Raw genomic sequence first — 16,698 nt, forward strand, 5'->3', positions numbered from 1 at the left:
CTAATAAACATGTGGTATTGCATGGGAAATATGCTCATTTAAAATGCATTCAGTAACACAAGGTCATTAATAACACACATTTTAACAGTGATATTATCATTTGAAAACCTTGCATATGGTAATTAACTCCAGCTGAAGGATTACATGTTCCCCTAAAGACTAAGAAACGTCTGCAACTCCTGGGCTTATTAAAAGTTTAAAACCCCCAAGAGATTAACTCAAAAGTACACGGTGGTCAAGTTTAGGACAAGCCATTTTCTCTTACAGTGCTCTGAGATTGCCAGCAGCTCAATCAACAGCTCACCAGAAGTCCATTCTGTCTCTACTGAGCCGATCAACCTGACAAACATTTGGCAGGAGCTGGCCATCAGCAGCCAGGTTTCCCTGCCCACTTTATTTCCTACAGACGTTACGATAATTCTGTGAATAAACATTATGCCTTGAGAAATACACAATGAGCAGTCGATGTCTGCCATCAAGGTTTCCCGGAGCTATGTTTTTTTTTTTTTTTTTTCTGTAATTAGTAAAGGAATGACCGATGTTGTCCATAATGAGATGATACTGATATTTTTAAAAAAATGTGTTCTGGGTTTATCAGTTTACAATGCTAGCCTTATTTGCTAAGTAGATGAGCAGGTAAATGTTTCACCCACTGCAACAAGACAAAACTTCACAAATACAACACTAGATGCCACATCATCCTTCGTTTGAATGTGATGAAAGTAACCAATTCAAGCTTGAAACATAGCTCTTTTGAATTTTTCTTGCTGCTAGCTATCCAGCTAGTTAGCATTACTATGATCACAATAACAACTTAGTCAACACAAAACCAGTCATTTAGCTTTTGTTTTGTTTGCTTTTGATTTCATTTTTTTGTTTTTTGGTAAAATGCGATGCTTTGTCTTATACTATGTATGAATTTGGCATTATAAATTAGAATTTCTCTGTCACAGTGGAACATTCAATTTAGCTAGCAAGTAGCCACGTTCTGCCGCAAATGGACAGTTTGAAAAGATATCAGTCAAACGATACTAACCTAAAGTAACGATATAGGTAAAACAGCTTGTCATGACAGTAAAGTAAAAAGGCTAAAGCTAAGTCTACAATTGAGTATTTTTTAAAATTTAGTTTTGAAAAAATCCAAATGAAAACACAAAAAAACAACTGAAGCACTGTCAAGATCATGCCAATACAACAGGCAATGATATAACCCTAACCCTAAACCACACAAAAAAGAAGATGTTAGCCAATCAGAAAGCTGAAAAAAAAAGGTATTTCCGAAAGGCTACCTGTAGCATGCAAATTTTCATTTCCCAGCACTATTTTAATTTGGGCACATCCACCATTGCACGAAATGCTACCTTATTTGTGACACCTCACCAAGGAAATAATAGCGCACACTCCAACAACCTAAAACCTCTGTGTTCCCCGTCTATATGTCAACATTGAAAAAGTTTCTGAAAATCTTCAACATGAACAGAGTTTTACAATAGGTGAGTTTTCAGTGACCTACAACTAGAGCTGGGTGTCATTTAAAAAAAAAATAACAATACCAGTACTATTACCAGTAGACCTACACTTAAAGTGATACCAATAGAGTACTTTACTTGTTATGTTTTGTTTTTTGTTTTTTGTTTTTTTACTTCATTCAATACCTGTGGTGTGAATTAGGGTTGCAACAGTATGAGAATTTCACAGTACAATAACTGTCTCAGAAAATACTGCAGTTTCGCGGTATCAGAATGAACCTTACAGGGATTAAAACGGAAAGGTCCTTTTTGGTTGAACAAAATTTTTATTACTATAATGTTAATGGAAGTGTGAAAATTCTCCCCTTTTAAAATAACTAAAATAAAGGGGAGATTCAATGTCTAGTTGCATTTTTTTTTAATATCGTAGACAAGCAAACAAACAGGGTATGATAACCATCAACTTTTATATCACGGTATACCTTGAAATCGGTATACCACTGCAACCCTAGTGTAAATGGGAGCATTAAGTTGCATAAAATGCCATCATATTTTCGAACGTTTTGGAAGAATCTGGGCATGCTGAACTGCCTACTCGTACAAATACGCCAGTCTCGTCTTCACCACACCACAGACTGTATGGGTTGGAGCTGCTGTGGCAATGGGCCAATCCCACATTACATTAAATCTAAGAAGGCTTGAGGTGATTGACTGCAAGGAAAAACCATCCAAATAGTCATTTTTTTAGATCTGGGTACAAAAGGATCCAATGCAGGTATTGTTTCACCTGAGAAGTTTGGACACGACTGGGATCTCACTGCTGTGTTCTTTCGGTCAATACCATAAAGGTATTGAGTACTGATACCCAGTACGCAGTTTAGGACACAAAAGGCCAAACACATGAAGAAGCTTAGATCTAAATGTTGGTAATTTTATACCCACTAACTATACTGTGTGCTCAACTATCACAGACAGAGAGAGAGAGGGAACGATTACAGTATTGTGAGAGAACACTGAACCTCCATGCTAAGGCCATGTTCAGACAGACATTAGCACATTAGTTAAGTGTGGGTACTGATGCGGAAGGCGCCAGCGAAAACAGGCCCGAAGGAAATAAATTTGAACTTGGGTGATGGTTAAACAGTACCTAAAGCAGCAGGCCCCCAAAAGACAGCCTTTACATTTTTTAACAGTACTGTTTTTGGGTGAAACGCCGGCTAACAGAGTCAAATCAATTTTATTTACAAAGCCCAACATCACAAATCATAAATGTACCTCAAGGAGCTCAACAGTCCTTTTGGTTTGATGTGGTTTGCATTAAAATCACTTTATAGACATAATAGTATCCCTGTCCCACTTCAGCGGCCCCTGCAGAAGGATTACTGTTGGAATACTGACTGTTAACGTCTGGTGAATAATGTGGGAAATACTGACCGGAAAGGCACAGATTGTATAATGTTATAAACAGGGGCCATATTGTGGGATTCCTCAGAGAAGCAGATGTGCTCCAGCTGACTTACTCTGTAATCCCACCTCACTCTCTGATCCAACAACACACACACACACACACACACACACACACACCAACACACACACACATACAGTGCACACACAGAGAACATAAACAAGCTTTATCCTTTGATCATTGTGAGGCAGAAAAAAAGACATTACTGGCTGCTGTGGTCACTGCGAACAGAGCTGCGTGGAAACTCGCATTTCAACACGTAAATAAGCCAGAGATGCTCATATGACATCAAAGAGTGAAAACGAGTGCGTTTCAAATAATTCAAGTCCATATTAACAACCACTGATTAAATAACAAGACTTTACCCACACAAAGCAGTGAAGGAAAAATGATCACTAAGCTGAGCCGTTATAAAGAACCGCTCCTGACCATCAAGCATCCAGTCCACACTAATTGGAGACGAGATGGTAGAGGATATTTAGCAAAAACTAACTAACCACCTCAGTGTGATGAAAGTTGGCAAGCTTGCAAAGGGATAGAGGAATATAGAAGCATGGAAGTTGGCACCACTAAAGCTGAAAGTAAATTTCCGAATGTGAATTTGCATACAAAGGTTTACTTTTAACTATAACATCAATGTCAGTAAAAATCACGGCAGTCTCCTCCATAAATTAATGATACGATAGCAATATCTTATAGTCGTCTGATATAAATATTTCAACCTTGTTTTCAGGAAATTAGAGTTTTTCTTTTCTTTTCATGTGTCAAATACCATTAAATACTACAGTACCCATGATTCTCAGTAGCCACTGCTATAAAGGTGTAGCCAGTGTGAAGATTCAGAGTTCTATCAGATTCAGATCACTTTGTCGTCACAATAGGTAGCAAACCACCACGTTAACCTTTGTGATTAATATTTGCTGCGTGGAACTTGTAATTGACTTCTCTACTAAAGACTGCATGCTGTCTTGTTGCTCCAACAGCTTGTCGGCTTATACTCACTGTCAGTTAAAAAAAATGAATGTGTTCTTACTTTCATAACCCTAGGTGACAGATATAGTCCGTTGAACTATGCAGCACTATTTGCCTAAAAAAGTGTCTGATGTAAAGTGCTAAAAAGTTAGCAGGGGGTGCATAACTTTACTAGAACAAACATTTTTATGGGTATTCAATGAAAACATTTAGCTAGCTTGATATGCTCTTTGGCTTTGGTTCACCTATGGAGTGATTAAAACAGCGTAAATAAAGATAAAGGCCCAGTCACTCCAAACACATTAAATACCGACACTCAGGCAGTTACCCTCTGCTTCAGATATCAATGCACCGGGCACCTTTAGAGTCAGCGTGAGACAAACCCTGTCATTTTTTTAAAGCTCAGAGCAACTGACATAATGTAAAGAGCAAGTAAGTCCAAATAGGGTAGTGGGTCAAACAGACTCCAGATTTTCACCCAGGAGACTACTAGGGGTGTAACGATCTATTGATCTGGATCAATTTATCGATTCAGTGATCATAATATCACTAATGCAAAGTGAAAACACCATAATCTTAAGAATACACTTTTATTTTGAAATTCCGTGTCACCGTCAAACAGCAGCAGGCAAATGGCAAGCGGCCAAGAGAAAGACGGTCACAAATCAGCAGTGTGGAAATATTGTCAGTGATGGAGAAAATACTGATCAACAGACAAAGCACATCCCATATGTAAATAATGCCATTATGAGATAAAACCAGACATACCTGCCTGGTCAGACATCTCACTTACATTAGCTGTTCTGTTTCAACAATGTTCGGCTGAAAAAACCTGCATGCAGGCTGAAATTCAACCATGTTGTTCTGTCGGGAGATGCAGGGACTTAAACCAACAGGGAGTAAGAAAAATAATAACATTATATGGAATTTGTTAATTTGTAGAGGAAAAAAGTCAGCTAGGCGCTAGGCTAAGTTGTATAATGTAAACATGCTTAAGCTAATAATGGGTCACTAGCAAAAAACAACTGTTTTTTGTATGAACCTTGACAGTTAATACTGAGCTGAATTTGATACGTTTGTTGAATGATCTTGGTGTAAATGTTTTAGGGCTGTTTGGAGAAGTTTGCCTTCAGGGCTTTAGACCAGATAGACCTGAAGTTTTATGTGTGTTAGTGGCGTGGATTTAAAGTAAACTTTACTGCACTTATTAGATATGTGTTTTTTTATCTTTTATGGCCAAAAGTGAAAAAAGACAGGGGTGGCAAAATCTTCGTCTTCGTTAATAACAATGTAGCACTGTATGCTAGTATCTCTAGCATACTACGCTAGTGACATATGTCATGTTGGTAACAAATGTACTCAACCATGATTTTTTTTTTCTTAAATCTAACCACTTGCTTTTGATGCTGAAACCTAAGGAGGTAAACCTAAAACCCATTTAACAAGCAGCAACTGTACATTTTCTGTGAAATCGTATGTTTATTTTGAAAAGACACTGCTTGTAACGAGCAGAACTTGATATGCTGACCTCAAGCATCCAAACTGGACATTGGAGGGATACCTGGAGCACCCAAGCGTCATTATTGGACGAGTCGAGAGTGAAAATGCGGTTGGTCACACAAGCACTTAAACAAGCTACATTTTTACGCAAAACTTTTACAGGCATAAATCTTAGAAAACAGAGGACGCCATTAAAGCTTATTAGCACCATCTATTTTTATATAACCCTGTACTGTTGCTGTATTGTCCGGCTGGCAACCACTAGAGCTAGCTGCCAGCTTACCAGCCTGGAGATCAACTGGGACTGACTAGGGCTATCATGTTCCTGGCTGGCTAGCATGTTTTAGCTCTCCTGCCACAGTTGTTTTTTGGCCTTACTATGGAAAAATACACCTGATTTACTATGTTGGTCATTCTTATCAGACATCACGGCTGCCATGCATTGTTCAGCTGGGCTCCAAAACTCATGTGAAATTTCAGACACAGGTCAGAAGAAGTTGAACTTAAACATGTCACACACACACACACACACACACACACACACGTGATGGAAGTCATTCCTCCAGACGGGCAGTTTGACAACAGAGCTGAGCAAACTGTGAGACACCAAGAGCATCTGAATCCAGCGTAAGCCAGCAAAGCTACGGAGGAGGAGGACAACATTAGCTAGTCTCTAATGACTCAACAGGATCTGGACTGGACTTATCACACTGACCGTGTCCATCTTTACAGTGCAAGCCATGTAGATGGTGTCTGATAGATGACAGACAGCAACAGGGCTGTGAGTGTGTTTAACAGGATAGAAACTCACTCTGAAGGTAAGGAAGTGTGTGGCTTGTAAACATGTATTTTCAGTGATACCAACTGGGGCAAATTCCCTAAATATGAATAAAAAGTCCAAATGAGGTGCCAGTGCAATGCCATTCAAACTAGAGGACCATACAAATTCCATAATAATGGCTTGAGTCACGCTTGCAAAAGACAGTCACCAGAACACGAGTTTATCTTTTATACCGTTGACTCATCCAAGGTGTAAAAGAGATTTCACAACAAAACACGGATGTGAGGCAAAAGAACAGACTGCCAGCCCTCGACTGGAGGTTGTTTTGGGCTTTTGGGGTGAAATGACGTTAAAGTGACGCAAAAGCAAATATTAACACCAATTTTAAACTCATTTTAAATTCCATATCCACTAGGTGACAAAGAGTTGGTGGTTGAAAAACAACCATTGCCACTCACCGGACATCATTTTGCTGTGGAGGTTTCTTCTGCCCAACAAGGTTCACCGTTCTTGCTTGGATAGGCTTCTCTTCTCTGAAACACACGGAGTTAGGGAAAATGAAGTTAGCGCAAAACTCTACTATTAACTTTGTTCTGTTTTTTGTATATAGCCAAAGGTCCCATATTGTAAAACGGCAGATTTCCATGACTTTTTTATTATAAAGCAGGTTTAGGTGCTGTATAACTACTGTGAAAGTATTAAAACGTTCAGTCCACAGAGAAATGCACAAAAACTGTGCCTTTAGACGAGCCGTCAGGACTTCTGTGAAGTTGTGATGTCACAACTAAACTATGTAAAGGTTGAAACTGCCACTATGGTATTGTTACAGTCATTCCCTGGCTGCAATCACTGTTCAGAAACACCAAGATCGCAGATGTGGAAGACCCGGAAACACTGACCAATCGGAGCAGACTGGGCTTTTCGGGAGGGGGCTTAAAGAGACAGGTACATAGACAGAGCTTTTCAGGCGAAGGGTGAACACAGGTATATTCAGGCAGGCAGGATGAGAAAAATAATGGGTTTTTTGAACATTAAAGCATGCAAACATGTTCTAGTGGAAACCCAAAATGCAAGCGTGAACCTGAAAATGAGCATCATATGGGACCTTTAATTTATTTAAACAACATGCTGTCTAATGTCAATATTACTATTAAGTTTTGTAGATTTGTTGGACAGACTTTACCTGTCGTCCTGCAAAACACTTTAACAGTCTGCCTGTATGCCTCTGTTATGTTCATATAAATTAAAATAGATGATGAGCATGAGTCCAGACAGTAGCCCTGGTTCATTTTGTTATTCTATGCTTTCTTATGAGTAACTGCTAGCTTTGAGAAGTTAATATTTGCCTCCTTATTCTCCGAAAAAACTTTGTGTTTTGAGGCTTAATTTGGTTAGGATACTGTTTTCACTCTTAATGAATTGTAGCAGAGTTGTTAAGGCATAGACGCTCAGTACAAGTATTTTGTGTCGCCTGAGTTTGAATGACATTGTACTCAGTCAAACCAAAAAAGCAAACACTCCAAATGCAAAGTAAACTGCTCATTTAGACTCCTGTCGCAGAGTCGGAGATACCTTTAGGCGTCGATGACAGGCCTTAGACAACAATGACATGCTTTCAATATGTCCGCTGACACATTCACGGCATGATTCAAAACCATCTCATCCATAAACATGAACAGTGGGCTCTGATCAGTCAGATCACAGAGGAAACTCAAGAGAGAAATCCCCGCCAACACCCACGCTGTCTAAAACAGACATGTCTTTTTATCGTCAATACTGTGGGTACCCCTCTCATTATGAGACGCTTTAGGAATGGTGATATCTCTTTGCTGCTCATGGATTTTAACCATCCTTTGCTTCACTGGTTGTTTAAAATCAGCAGTGATTGAGGTAGATATGACATCCTCAGAATACATTGGTAAAGGTTACTCTGTTACTTCCAAAAGGAACTTAGTAATGCTACTTTTTCACAAGTGATGTCATCTTTAAATGAAGTTTAAGTGTAGGCTTTTACTGGAGTTTGTCTGTGGTGTTTGCGGTGTGTTTTCAGGTTTTTAAAAGCACGCTACAGATTTTTAGATTTCTGGATGTGTTCTAAGATTTCAGGCATTCATTGATTTCCATTCACTTCTAAATGGTATAAAAAAATCAATTAGCAGACTCTTCAAACTTGCTTGAGCTGTGTAATACATCACAGTCTGTGTTCTTTATGCCAGAGTTACATTGTTATTACATAGTTGAACTGTAGATAGCTTATGATGATAATGTTACTGATGTTACATGTTTACTAAAAGATTTTCATACTGTATGAAAATCAATGGAGGCCAACAGATGTCTGAGACTGTAGGAAAAAAAATCTTTCAAATTTCTAAAATACTGCAGCATGATTTACAAAATGGTTGGCTGTAATGTCAAATCAATTACAACTACAATTATTTGTAGTTAATATGGATGAATCGGTCCAATCCACATTAAACGATTTTTTGGCAACGTTATTATGTTCAGCGTTTCCATTATACATTCATTCACAACAGCCTGACGATTTAGTTTTTAGCGTTAGACCAGGAGTGTCCAAACTTTTTTGAATGGGGTCCAGATTAGATAATGTGAAAATACGTGGGGGCCAGCTGCTTCTCACATCATATGGGTTATTGAAAAAAAAGAATTCACATAAAAATGAGACAAATGCAACTGTTTCATCTTCCACTGAAAAGGTATTCAACTTTTCACTGCTCCTCAAAGTGGCAGCCCTCACTGTTGACTTTATGCTCCTTTCTTAGTTTGTTTGCTTGTTTACCTCTTATGAAAACGCCCTATATCCGCCTGCGTAACATTAGTTCCTACTTGGTCTTCAAACTATGATAGTCCTGCTATCATGAGGTGTACGAAAAAGGAGAAGTGATCTTGCTTGGTTAACCATTATTGGGTGGGGTGCCACATATAGTATGTTTTTAATGACACAACAAGAGCTGTTTAAAATCTGCTGGCCCCGAGCCAGACTTTGGAGTTTGGATATGCCTGCATTGGAGCAATCCCTGGCCTCATGTTACTTTACACAATAATCATTACAATCAGTTCCACACATTTAGGGAAAAAGACAGCCCTGGTATTGGATTTGCACTCTGTATCAGCAGATTTCCTACATTCTGGTGTAAGAAACAGTATCAGGAGGAAAATGTTGGGCTAAAACGTGTAAAATCACTGGAAAGGTCCTTTAAGGTTTTCTGAAATGAGGTCGTATGAGGTACATAGTAAGCTACCTTCAGTATATGGCGATAGGCATGCCCCCAGTTTGGAGAAGCAGGCAGGAGTGCCGACACAGAAGCTCAGCAATGTACTGCTGTGGATGCAGGTTGGCAGTAAAACGCTATTTTAGCCACCTAAAAGAAGTCCCACCTAAAAAATCAATTTCAGTTTCAGTATACGCTACAGGAAGAATATTTACACTGCTTTACCTTGCTGTCAGACTGTCCCTTTCCTTTGACAACTGTAGAACTTCTTACGCTTTAGCACAACTGTGCCACGCACTGTATTACAGATTAGCTGTTTGGGTCAGACTTTCAGCGGTTTATGAAAGAGACAACAAATACAAGAAAATAAAATAAATGAGTGATTATGACAGCGACAATAAAACACCATTCACTGTGGAGTCAAGAGGATACCATTATGAACCAGAGTACAGAGAACAACTTTTGCAGAAGGAGACTCAGTGGGCCGAAACAGAGATGCGTAGGAATACGAAAGTTCTACGAGTGAGAAAATGTAGTGCCAAAGGAAAGGGCTGTTTGGCAGCAAGGTCAAGTGGTGAATTTTTTTTCAGTGTGGTGTCCACTTAAACTGATATTGATTTTTTTAAGGTAGGGCTTTTTTTTAAGTGGCTAAAATATGTTGCGGCTGCTCCCCCTCGTCAAAGTACAGCAGTACATTGCTTAGCTTCCATGGTGGTACTCATGTCTGCTGACTAACATCTACTGTGGGGAACACACTGCATATGAATAAGTACCTCAAACAATCACACTTGAAAAAATTTGAACTATCCCTTTAAGCTGTTTTGCTTGAGACGTTACAGCTCTTCGGAAACTATAACACAGTGGTGTTTTTCCTCATACTGATACACACATACATACATATACACTCATGTCTATCACAATATGTATTGTTACATCGGCATATAACAATATGTTCGAAACTGTTGAATCCATATTATGCATTGTAGGTAGATCAGCCATTATAGAGAGTACAATGCATTGCAATGTTCCTACACTATCTTTCTCATCTAGTCAAGAAAAAAATAAACATGAACAACTGACGCACAAACACCACGTACCTAACACTTTGATCTACTTGAGCTTTTACAATGGATGCAGATGTGTGTTTCCTGTGTTTTCATTTAGGACTAAGACAGGTTTGGCACCTTCCTACCTTCAAGGTGAGGGCACTGACATACTAGCTCTCTGTCCAATGAAAATAAGTAATCAATTTGACTTATTCAGTTACTTCCAGAGACTAATGATACTGAGATGAAGTGATTGCAATGCAATGCAAGACTGTACTTCCACTGAGGTTCTGGTTTCATCAGCTCAGTGCAATAAGGAAAGGCCATCATGACGGCTAAACTGTCAAGTTTGATGCCTTGTGCTTGACTGTATCAATAAAACGCACATCTTTTAGGTGAATTCTTGTGTTTGTGATTCAGCGGGGGAACGCTACTCGCTGATCATTGATGCTTTGTTATATTGCTGTAGGGAGGAGCTTTACTGTACTATGTTCACGACTTTACCTCTCCGTTTATGTAACTGGGATTCAGGCTTTAGATCATTTACATTTACAGTTTATCAGTCTTTCTTTCTCTCAATGATTTTTTTTTTGTCATACACCACTTTAGCTCATGATAATTATTGACAGGATGTCACTGTTTACCCTTAATTTATTTACCATGACATCATTGTTGCTATGGCTATATACCAACAGGGAGGTATGCGTACATATACTGTTATCCTATATGCTTTAAAAACAAGAGGACTGATGGTGAGTATATCTTCTCATAGGAGCAGTGTATCCTCTGCCTCTCTGCATTACAACCCACACTACCCTACTGCTAGTACACTCACCATGCATGTATTAGTCAACCAGTGCAGCTTTTCAGTGCAGATCGTAACGACACACACACGCACACACACTGCTTTTGCTATGGCAATCTCCATCCAAACAGTGATGAGAGGAAACGGTGCTGAAGCCAATATAGGTTAAGACATGTATGTGCTGACAGCCTGCCGTATTTGCAGCTGCTACGGTATGATATGAGTGAATCCACGGCTGCTAATACATTACTGAAAATGATGCATAGCCACTTAGAGCCGGAGCTATATATTGGACATTCCCTTCTTTAGATGCAATGAATCGATCTTCCGTTCCAGTGCTGGGCTATCAGTCCGCACAGAGGGCTTAAAATAGAACAGGGACGTAAAGCTTGAGGAGCGCCTCGCTTAGGTGGGTCGGTCTATCTTTCTATCTGGCCATCTATGCATGCAGCTTCATGCAGACCATGCAGAAAACGTGAGAAAGGCATTGTTTCAACTTGATGCATTTTCTGGTCCTGGAGGAAGGGGGTGGATGTGGGTTCATTTCTGCAGAGATTGCAGTTGACAAATAAATCTGGAGGAGACTTTTCTCCATGCATGTATGGTGGTGGTATAGAAGAAGAGGAGGAGGTGGAGGAGGAGGAGGAGGTGGATGCTCACAGTGAATATAAGTCACTCCTGATGCAAAATGACATTACACAGGCACCTTTCTTCCCCTGTTATAGGCCTACTGGTTCCATAACAGCCTGAGCGATGTCTGTTGCAAGAGCACTGGCCTACATACAGTGCATACGGCTGGGAAAGGCTCAACCGCACCCCAGAGCTGAGAACAGCAGCTGTTGAGATGGATGCTGCACAGATAAAAGCCAACAGGGAGGGTTTTACTTTTACTACTCTCAATGCCAGGCTCCAGTGAGCCTTCTGCAATTTCCTGCTGCATCTATAAATGAAACATTTCAGCTTAAAGTCCAAAATACTCGCCACTTGACTCAGGCGTTTGTGTGAATGGCGGTGATGGTATAAGGGAGTGCAGATGAGAAATTAGTTCATATTATTCATCTGAGTGGAGTGTGATGCTGCTGATGATGGGGCATGGTGACACACCCCTTCATCCTCCCACCGTCCTCTTCTTCCTCCCTCCTGAGCAAAGTTACACCTGACCCACCACCACCACTCTCACAGAGCCTCTCACAGGAGCAGCGAGAATCTGCAAACTGGAGGTGAACCTGGTCTACACTGCCCATTGCATGTTTTCTCTTGCACACAGCTGTAGCCTATGGGCCTGCGAGTGAGTGAGTTCTGTTGGGGGGACCTGCAGGATGTACACACACTTGCACACACACACATACACACACACATGCATGCATGGTCAGATACAGTGAAGTGTTGGTGAAACATTGCATCCATAAGAGAGAACGGAGGTGGATGGACTTCTTCAGAACGGAAATAGCCCAGGCCCAGTCTCTCTCTCACACACTCATACACACTAACACACACACACTTTCTCCTCTCTCTCCCTCTTACTTTAACATGGCCTCCTCCTTCGCCTCCTCCTCCCGTTGCCGAGCCAGCACAGCCATGATGATCTTCCTCTCCTCCTCCGTCAGATGGCTCAGGTCCGGCTCCGGGATGGCCGGGGCGACGGGTGGGCGCGGGCCGCCCCGAGGGCCCACCGAGGCGAACATCTTCCCCACCACCACCACCTTCCCTCCCCCCCCCTCCTCTTCCTCCTCCTCCTCGCCTCGGTCGGGATCACGGATAGAAAACCCGCTGGCGGAGCCCACGGATCACGACATGGCCCACGGACAAAGCGGCGGTTGGAGCGACTGATGCGGAGTTCCCATGGCGGTGGCGGGGGGCACCCAGGGCGGCGGCAGCAGCAGCAGTGTCGGTGCTAGCTGTGGTAGTAGTAGCAGCGGTAACTGTGGTGGTGGTGGTAGCGCTTCGGTTCCCGGTTGCCGTTTTCAGCCTCTCCTTCTCCCTCTTGCTGCTCCGCTATCTTCTCCCCCCACCCCCCTCCCACCGCCCGCCCGCCCGCCTCTCCCCTCCACCACCTCCGTTTTACGGGGAGCCCATATCTCCGGCGGTCGGTCGGGATGATGGCACACAGGAGGAGGATCTCGCTTCCTTCCTTCAGGCCAGGCAGAGAGGGGGGTCCCCTGAACACGGCTCGGGTCTCCGCTCGGTCCGGTGGGCTGGCTGTGTGGCTGCGGGGCGAGGCGGCGACTTCTTGTTTTCCAGCGCCGCCGCTGATGCTGATGCTGATGCTGCTGTCAGGGAGACGGAACCGTCAATGGGACCGCAGCCCCTCAAGCGCGTTCACTTCTCTTGCGACGGGAGCGCGCAGCCCTCATTTGAGAATGGGGGGCTCCACTCACCGTTAAGATGCGCGTTCACGTCAGCCTATAGCACACTAGGAAATAACGGGTTCCTCAAGGGTGCATTGTGGGTTTTGTAGGACCATGATAAATCATGGATGTTTGGAATCACTCCGAAAGTAACCTACCCCTTATTTATTTATTTTTTGCATTTAGGCTACCATTGAAAAACGTTATGTAAGGGACTGTTCGTTATTTAAAGGAAGGGAGGTGGTGGTAGGCCTACAAAAAGAGGTAGGCATTTCAAAAAAAAAATTCAAGCACTGGAGAGGGACTTTGGTTTTTTATGTTGGCTTAAGGGAGGGGCATATAGGCTAAATTTAAATGGTTGAATTTTGTGATTTTTGACCGCATTTATTTTTCATTTATTTATTTATTTATTTTTTATTTCAATTTTTAAAGAAAACATGCCTTCCAAGCCCGCAGGTTTGGGAGGCATGTTTTCTGTAAAAATCGCCAAAATAACAACATTTAGGGCCTACCAAAGGCAGAAACTGGAAAGAAACAGAAACTATCAATGGATTTTCAAATTTACAACAGTCCTGTATGACAAACACATCTGACATAACATGACCAAATCTGAGCTTAAAATGGTAATATTTCATCAGAATCACTTTATTTTTATGTCACATTTAAAATCTGGCCAGAAATAAACCATTTGCACTAACTAACCAGCATGCCCAACAAGAGTGAAACAACAAGGCTTTTTTCAATGCCAGGATTTCATTATCAGATTATGACTTAACTTTCAAACATCAAAGGGTACGTTTTAAAATCTAACAGCTAAGGAGGGAGGGTCATACCCCAGTAGGGCTGCAATGATTAGTCGACTAATCGATCACTAATCGAATATTAAAATAATCAGTGACTATTTTAGTAGTCGACCAATCGGTTTAAGTCATTTTTCATAGTAAAGTACTATAAAAGTACCCCAAAATACTCTTAATGCAGCTTCTTACGTTCAGATATTGGCAGCTTTACACACTCTCCCATGATGTGAACTAAAACCCTTTGGCGTGAGTAGGAAACAAGACATTAGATAACATAACTTAGGGGTTTGGGAAAGACAGACCAACATTTTAACACGTTTCGATAAAATGATTAGTCGACTAATCGAAGAAATAATCGACAGATTAGTCGACAATGAAAATAATTGTTACTTGCAGCCCTGTACCCCAGGCACCCTCCTTCTCTGATAAATAAAGAACAGTTCCTAAATGAATGGATTGTAATTTAGCCTATAAAGTTGTTTTATTAGCCTTTTTGCAAAGGGCTTTTTAAAAGATAAAAAACACCCTTAAATCCTGCTTCAAACACAGCATCAAGGCTCTAAATGTGGGGTTAATTAACAGATATATCAGTACATTAGACATGTAAGGAGTTTTAAGGGATTCAGGATTTTTTACCTTAATTTCACCTTAATTAAGAAATTTAGGCCCTTAAGTTACAAATTAAGGGGTTGCTTCTGTTTGTTTTTTTAAGGGACAAACCTCTTAACATTTACCAAGTAACATCACATCCATAACTTAATACTTTTTCAGTGGGGTGGAACTTCAGGGGTTCGCTAAGGAATTGGGGTTTAAATTACAGTAGTGGATCATAATATAATATTAGGATTTTAATGTTTCTGCTTGCATTAAAGCTTTTAAGGTGTACAAAATGCAAGTCATTTTTTGTTACAAATTAAGGGATGACTTTCATGTTATTTCCTTGTCATGCAGATAATCAATTAAAATACCTATTTTACAGTTAATTTGTTCTCGAAACTATCTCAATCCATTAATAAAATATCTTCATATTATTATTTGAGTTACAGTAACATTGTTATTTATGGGTAATTGAATAGATTTATGAGATTCAGTTCCATTGTGTGGTGTACCAGGTGTAATTAAACACATGAGCTGTAACCTGTATCTATGGATGACTCCCAATCCCTCGTAGAGGTTCCACGCATGGTGCAGTTATAGGATACCTTTGAGAGTTCAGATTGGACACGAGACCCAAGTTCCTCTGCCACTGATTTAAGGCAATTAAACTGTGTCTGTGAAATAAAATAAGCAAAGAAAAGAAAATGTCAGCTGTACCCCAACCATTATTTCAGTGTCAAATATAGAACAACATTGCACTCAACAATTAAGTAACTGTGCAGTGTGTAGCTTTTAAAGTGAAAGGGTTAAGAAGAGTGAATGAAAAAGCTTCAGATCAGACCATCAAAAAGAAATCTGTGCCTGTATGGTACGTGAAGTAGGTCAAAATAAAATGATGTAGTAATATATAACACATACTGTCATGAACGCAAGTCTACAGAACCATTTTCTAGTATTGGATGAAACCTTTCACAGTAAGAGTGTTTGCACTATCCTCCTCCTCCTCCTCTCTCCCACCACTCATTGCGTATTAGAATGACGCGCATCCCCCTTTTTTCTCCTTCCTCCCCCCTCCCTCTTTCTCTCTCTCTCTCCCCCTCCACTCCTTCCTTCTGTCCTTCCTCCTTATCCATCCTTCCAGCAGTTCCCTGCTCCCACCACACACAAACACGCACACATGCACATGCACACACACACACACACACACACACACACACATGCACTACTTCCTCATGCTGAAAAACAATCTGAATGGAGCCTGAGGTTTACCACATAGCCATGCACATGTATGGCTATAGGGTGACATTTACAGTATGTCAGTGTACAACATTTTAATTATAGGCTGTGTGGAGGGGAGGGGGGTTCCCAAACATTACTATGCAGATACACAAGTATATGCCACAGCTGGGAAGTGTATGAGACAAAGAATTGTGCTGCATTCATCTAAATTTAGAAACAATTGTACTTTATTGGACTATTTTTAGTCACAGATCCAGATTTAGTACAAATTTATATCTGAACTACCCAAGATTCACTGAAGACAGTGATTCGATTTGGAAATTGACAACATTTTATAAAGCTGATAGTAACCCTGTACCAAAATCAGACTATGCCACGTTTTTCTAAACCCTCAGAGAGTCCTACAGGCCCCTAGACACAGTGCTGTAAACCAGTTGAGTCCAGGG

The 16,698-nt window shown here is 40.8% G+C and overlaps 1 protein-coding gene across 1 annotated transcript in view; it reads right to left on the reverse strand.

Moving 5' to 3' along the window:
* Window positions 1-13,265, reverse strand: part of LOC126406584 (regulating synaptic membrane exocytosis protein 1-like) — a 131,064-nt gene extending 117,799 nt beyond the window's left edge. The window contains exons 1-2 of the mRNA XM_050070944.1: window positions 12,793-13,265; window positions 6,646-6,720 (exon numbers count right to left, since the gene is read on the reverse strand). Of these exons, the coding sequence (XP_049926901.1) occupies window positions 6,646-6,720; window positions 12,793-12,953 (236 nt within the window). The 5' untranslated portion in view covers window positions 12,954-13,265. The remainder of the gene's footprint in view (window positions 1-6,645; window positions 6,721-12,792) is intronic.
* Window positions 13,266-16,698: the final 3,433 nt, after the last annotated feature.

This window comes from Epinephelus moara, chromosome 19 (genome assembly GCF_006386435.1).
Source record: "Epinephelus moara isolate mb chromosome 19, YSFRI_EMoa_1.0, whole genome shotgun sequence".
Lineage (NCBI taxonomy): Eukaryota > Metazoa > Chordata > Actinopteri > Perciformes > Serranidae > Epinephelus > Epinephelus moara.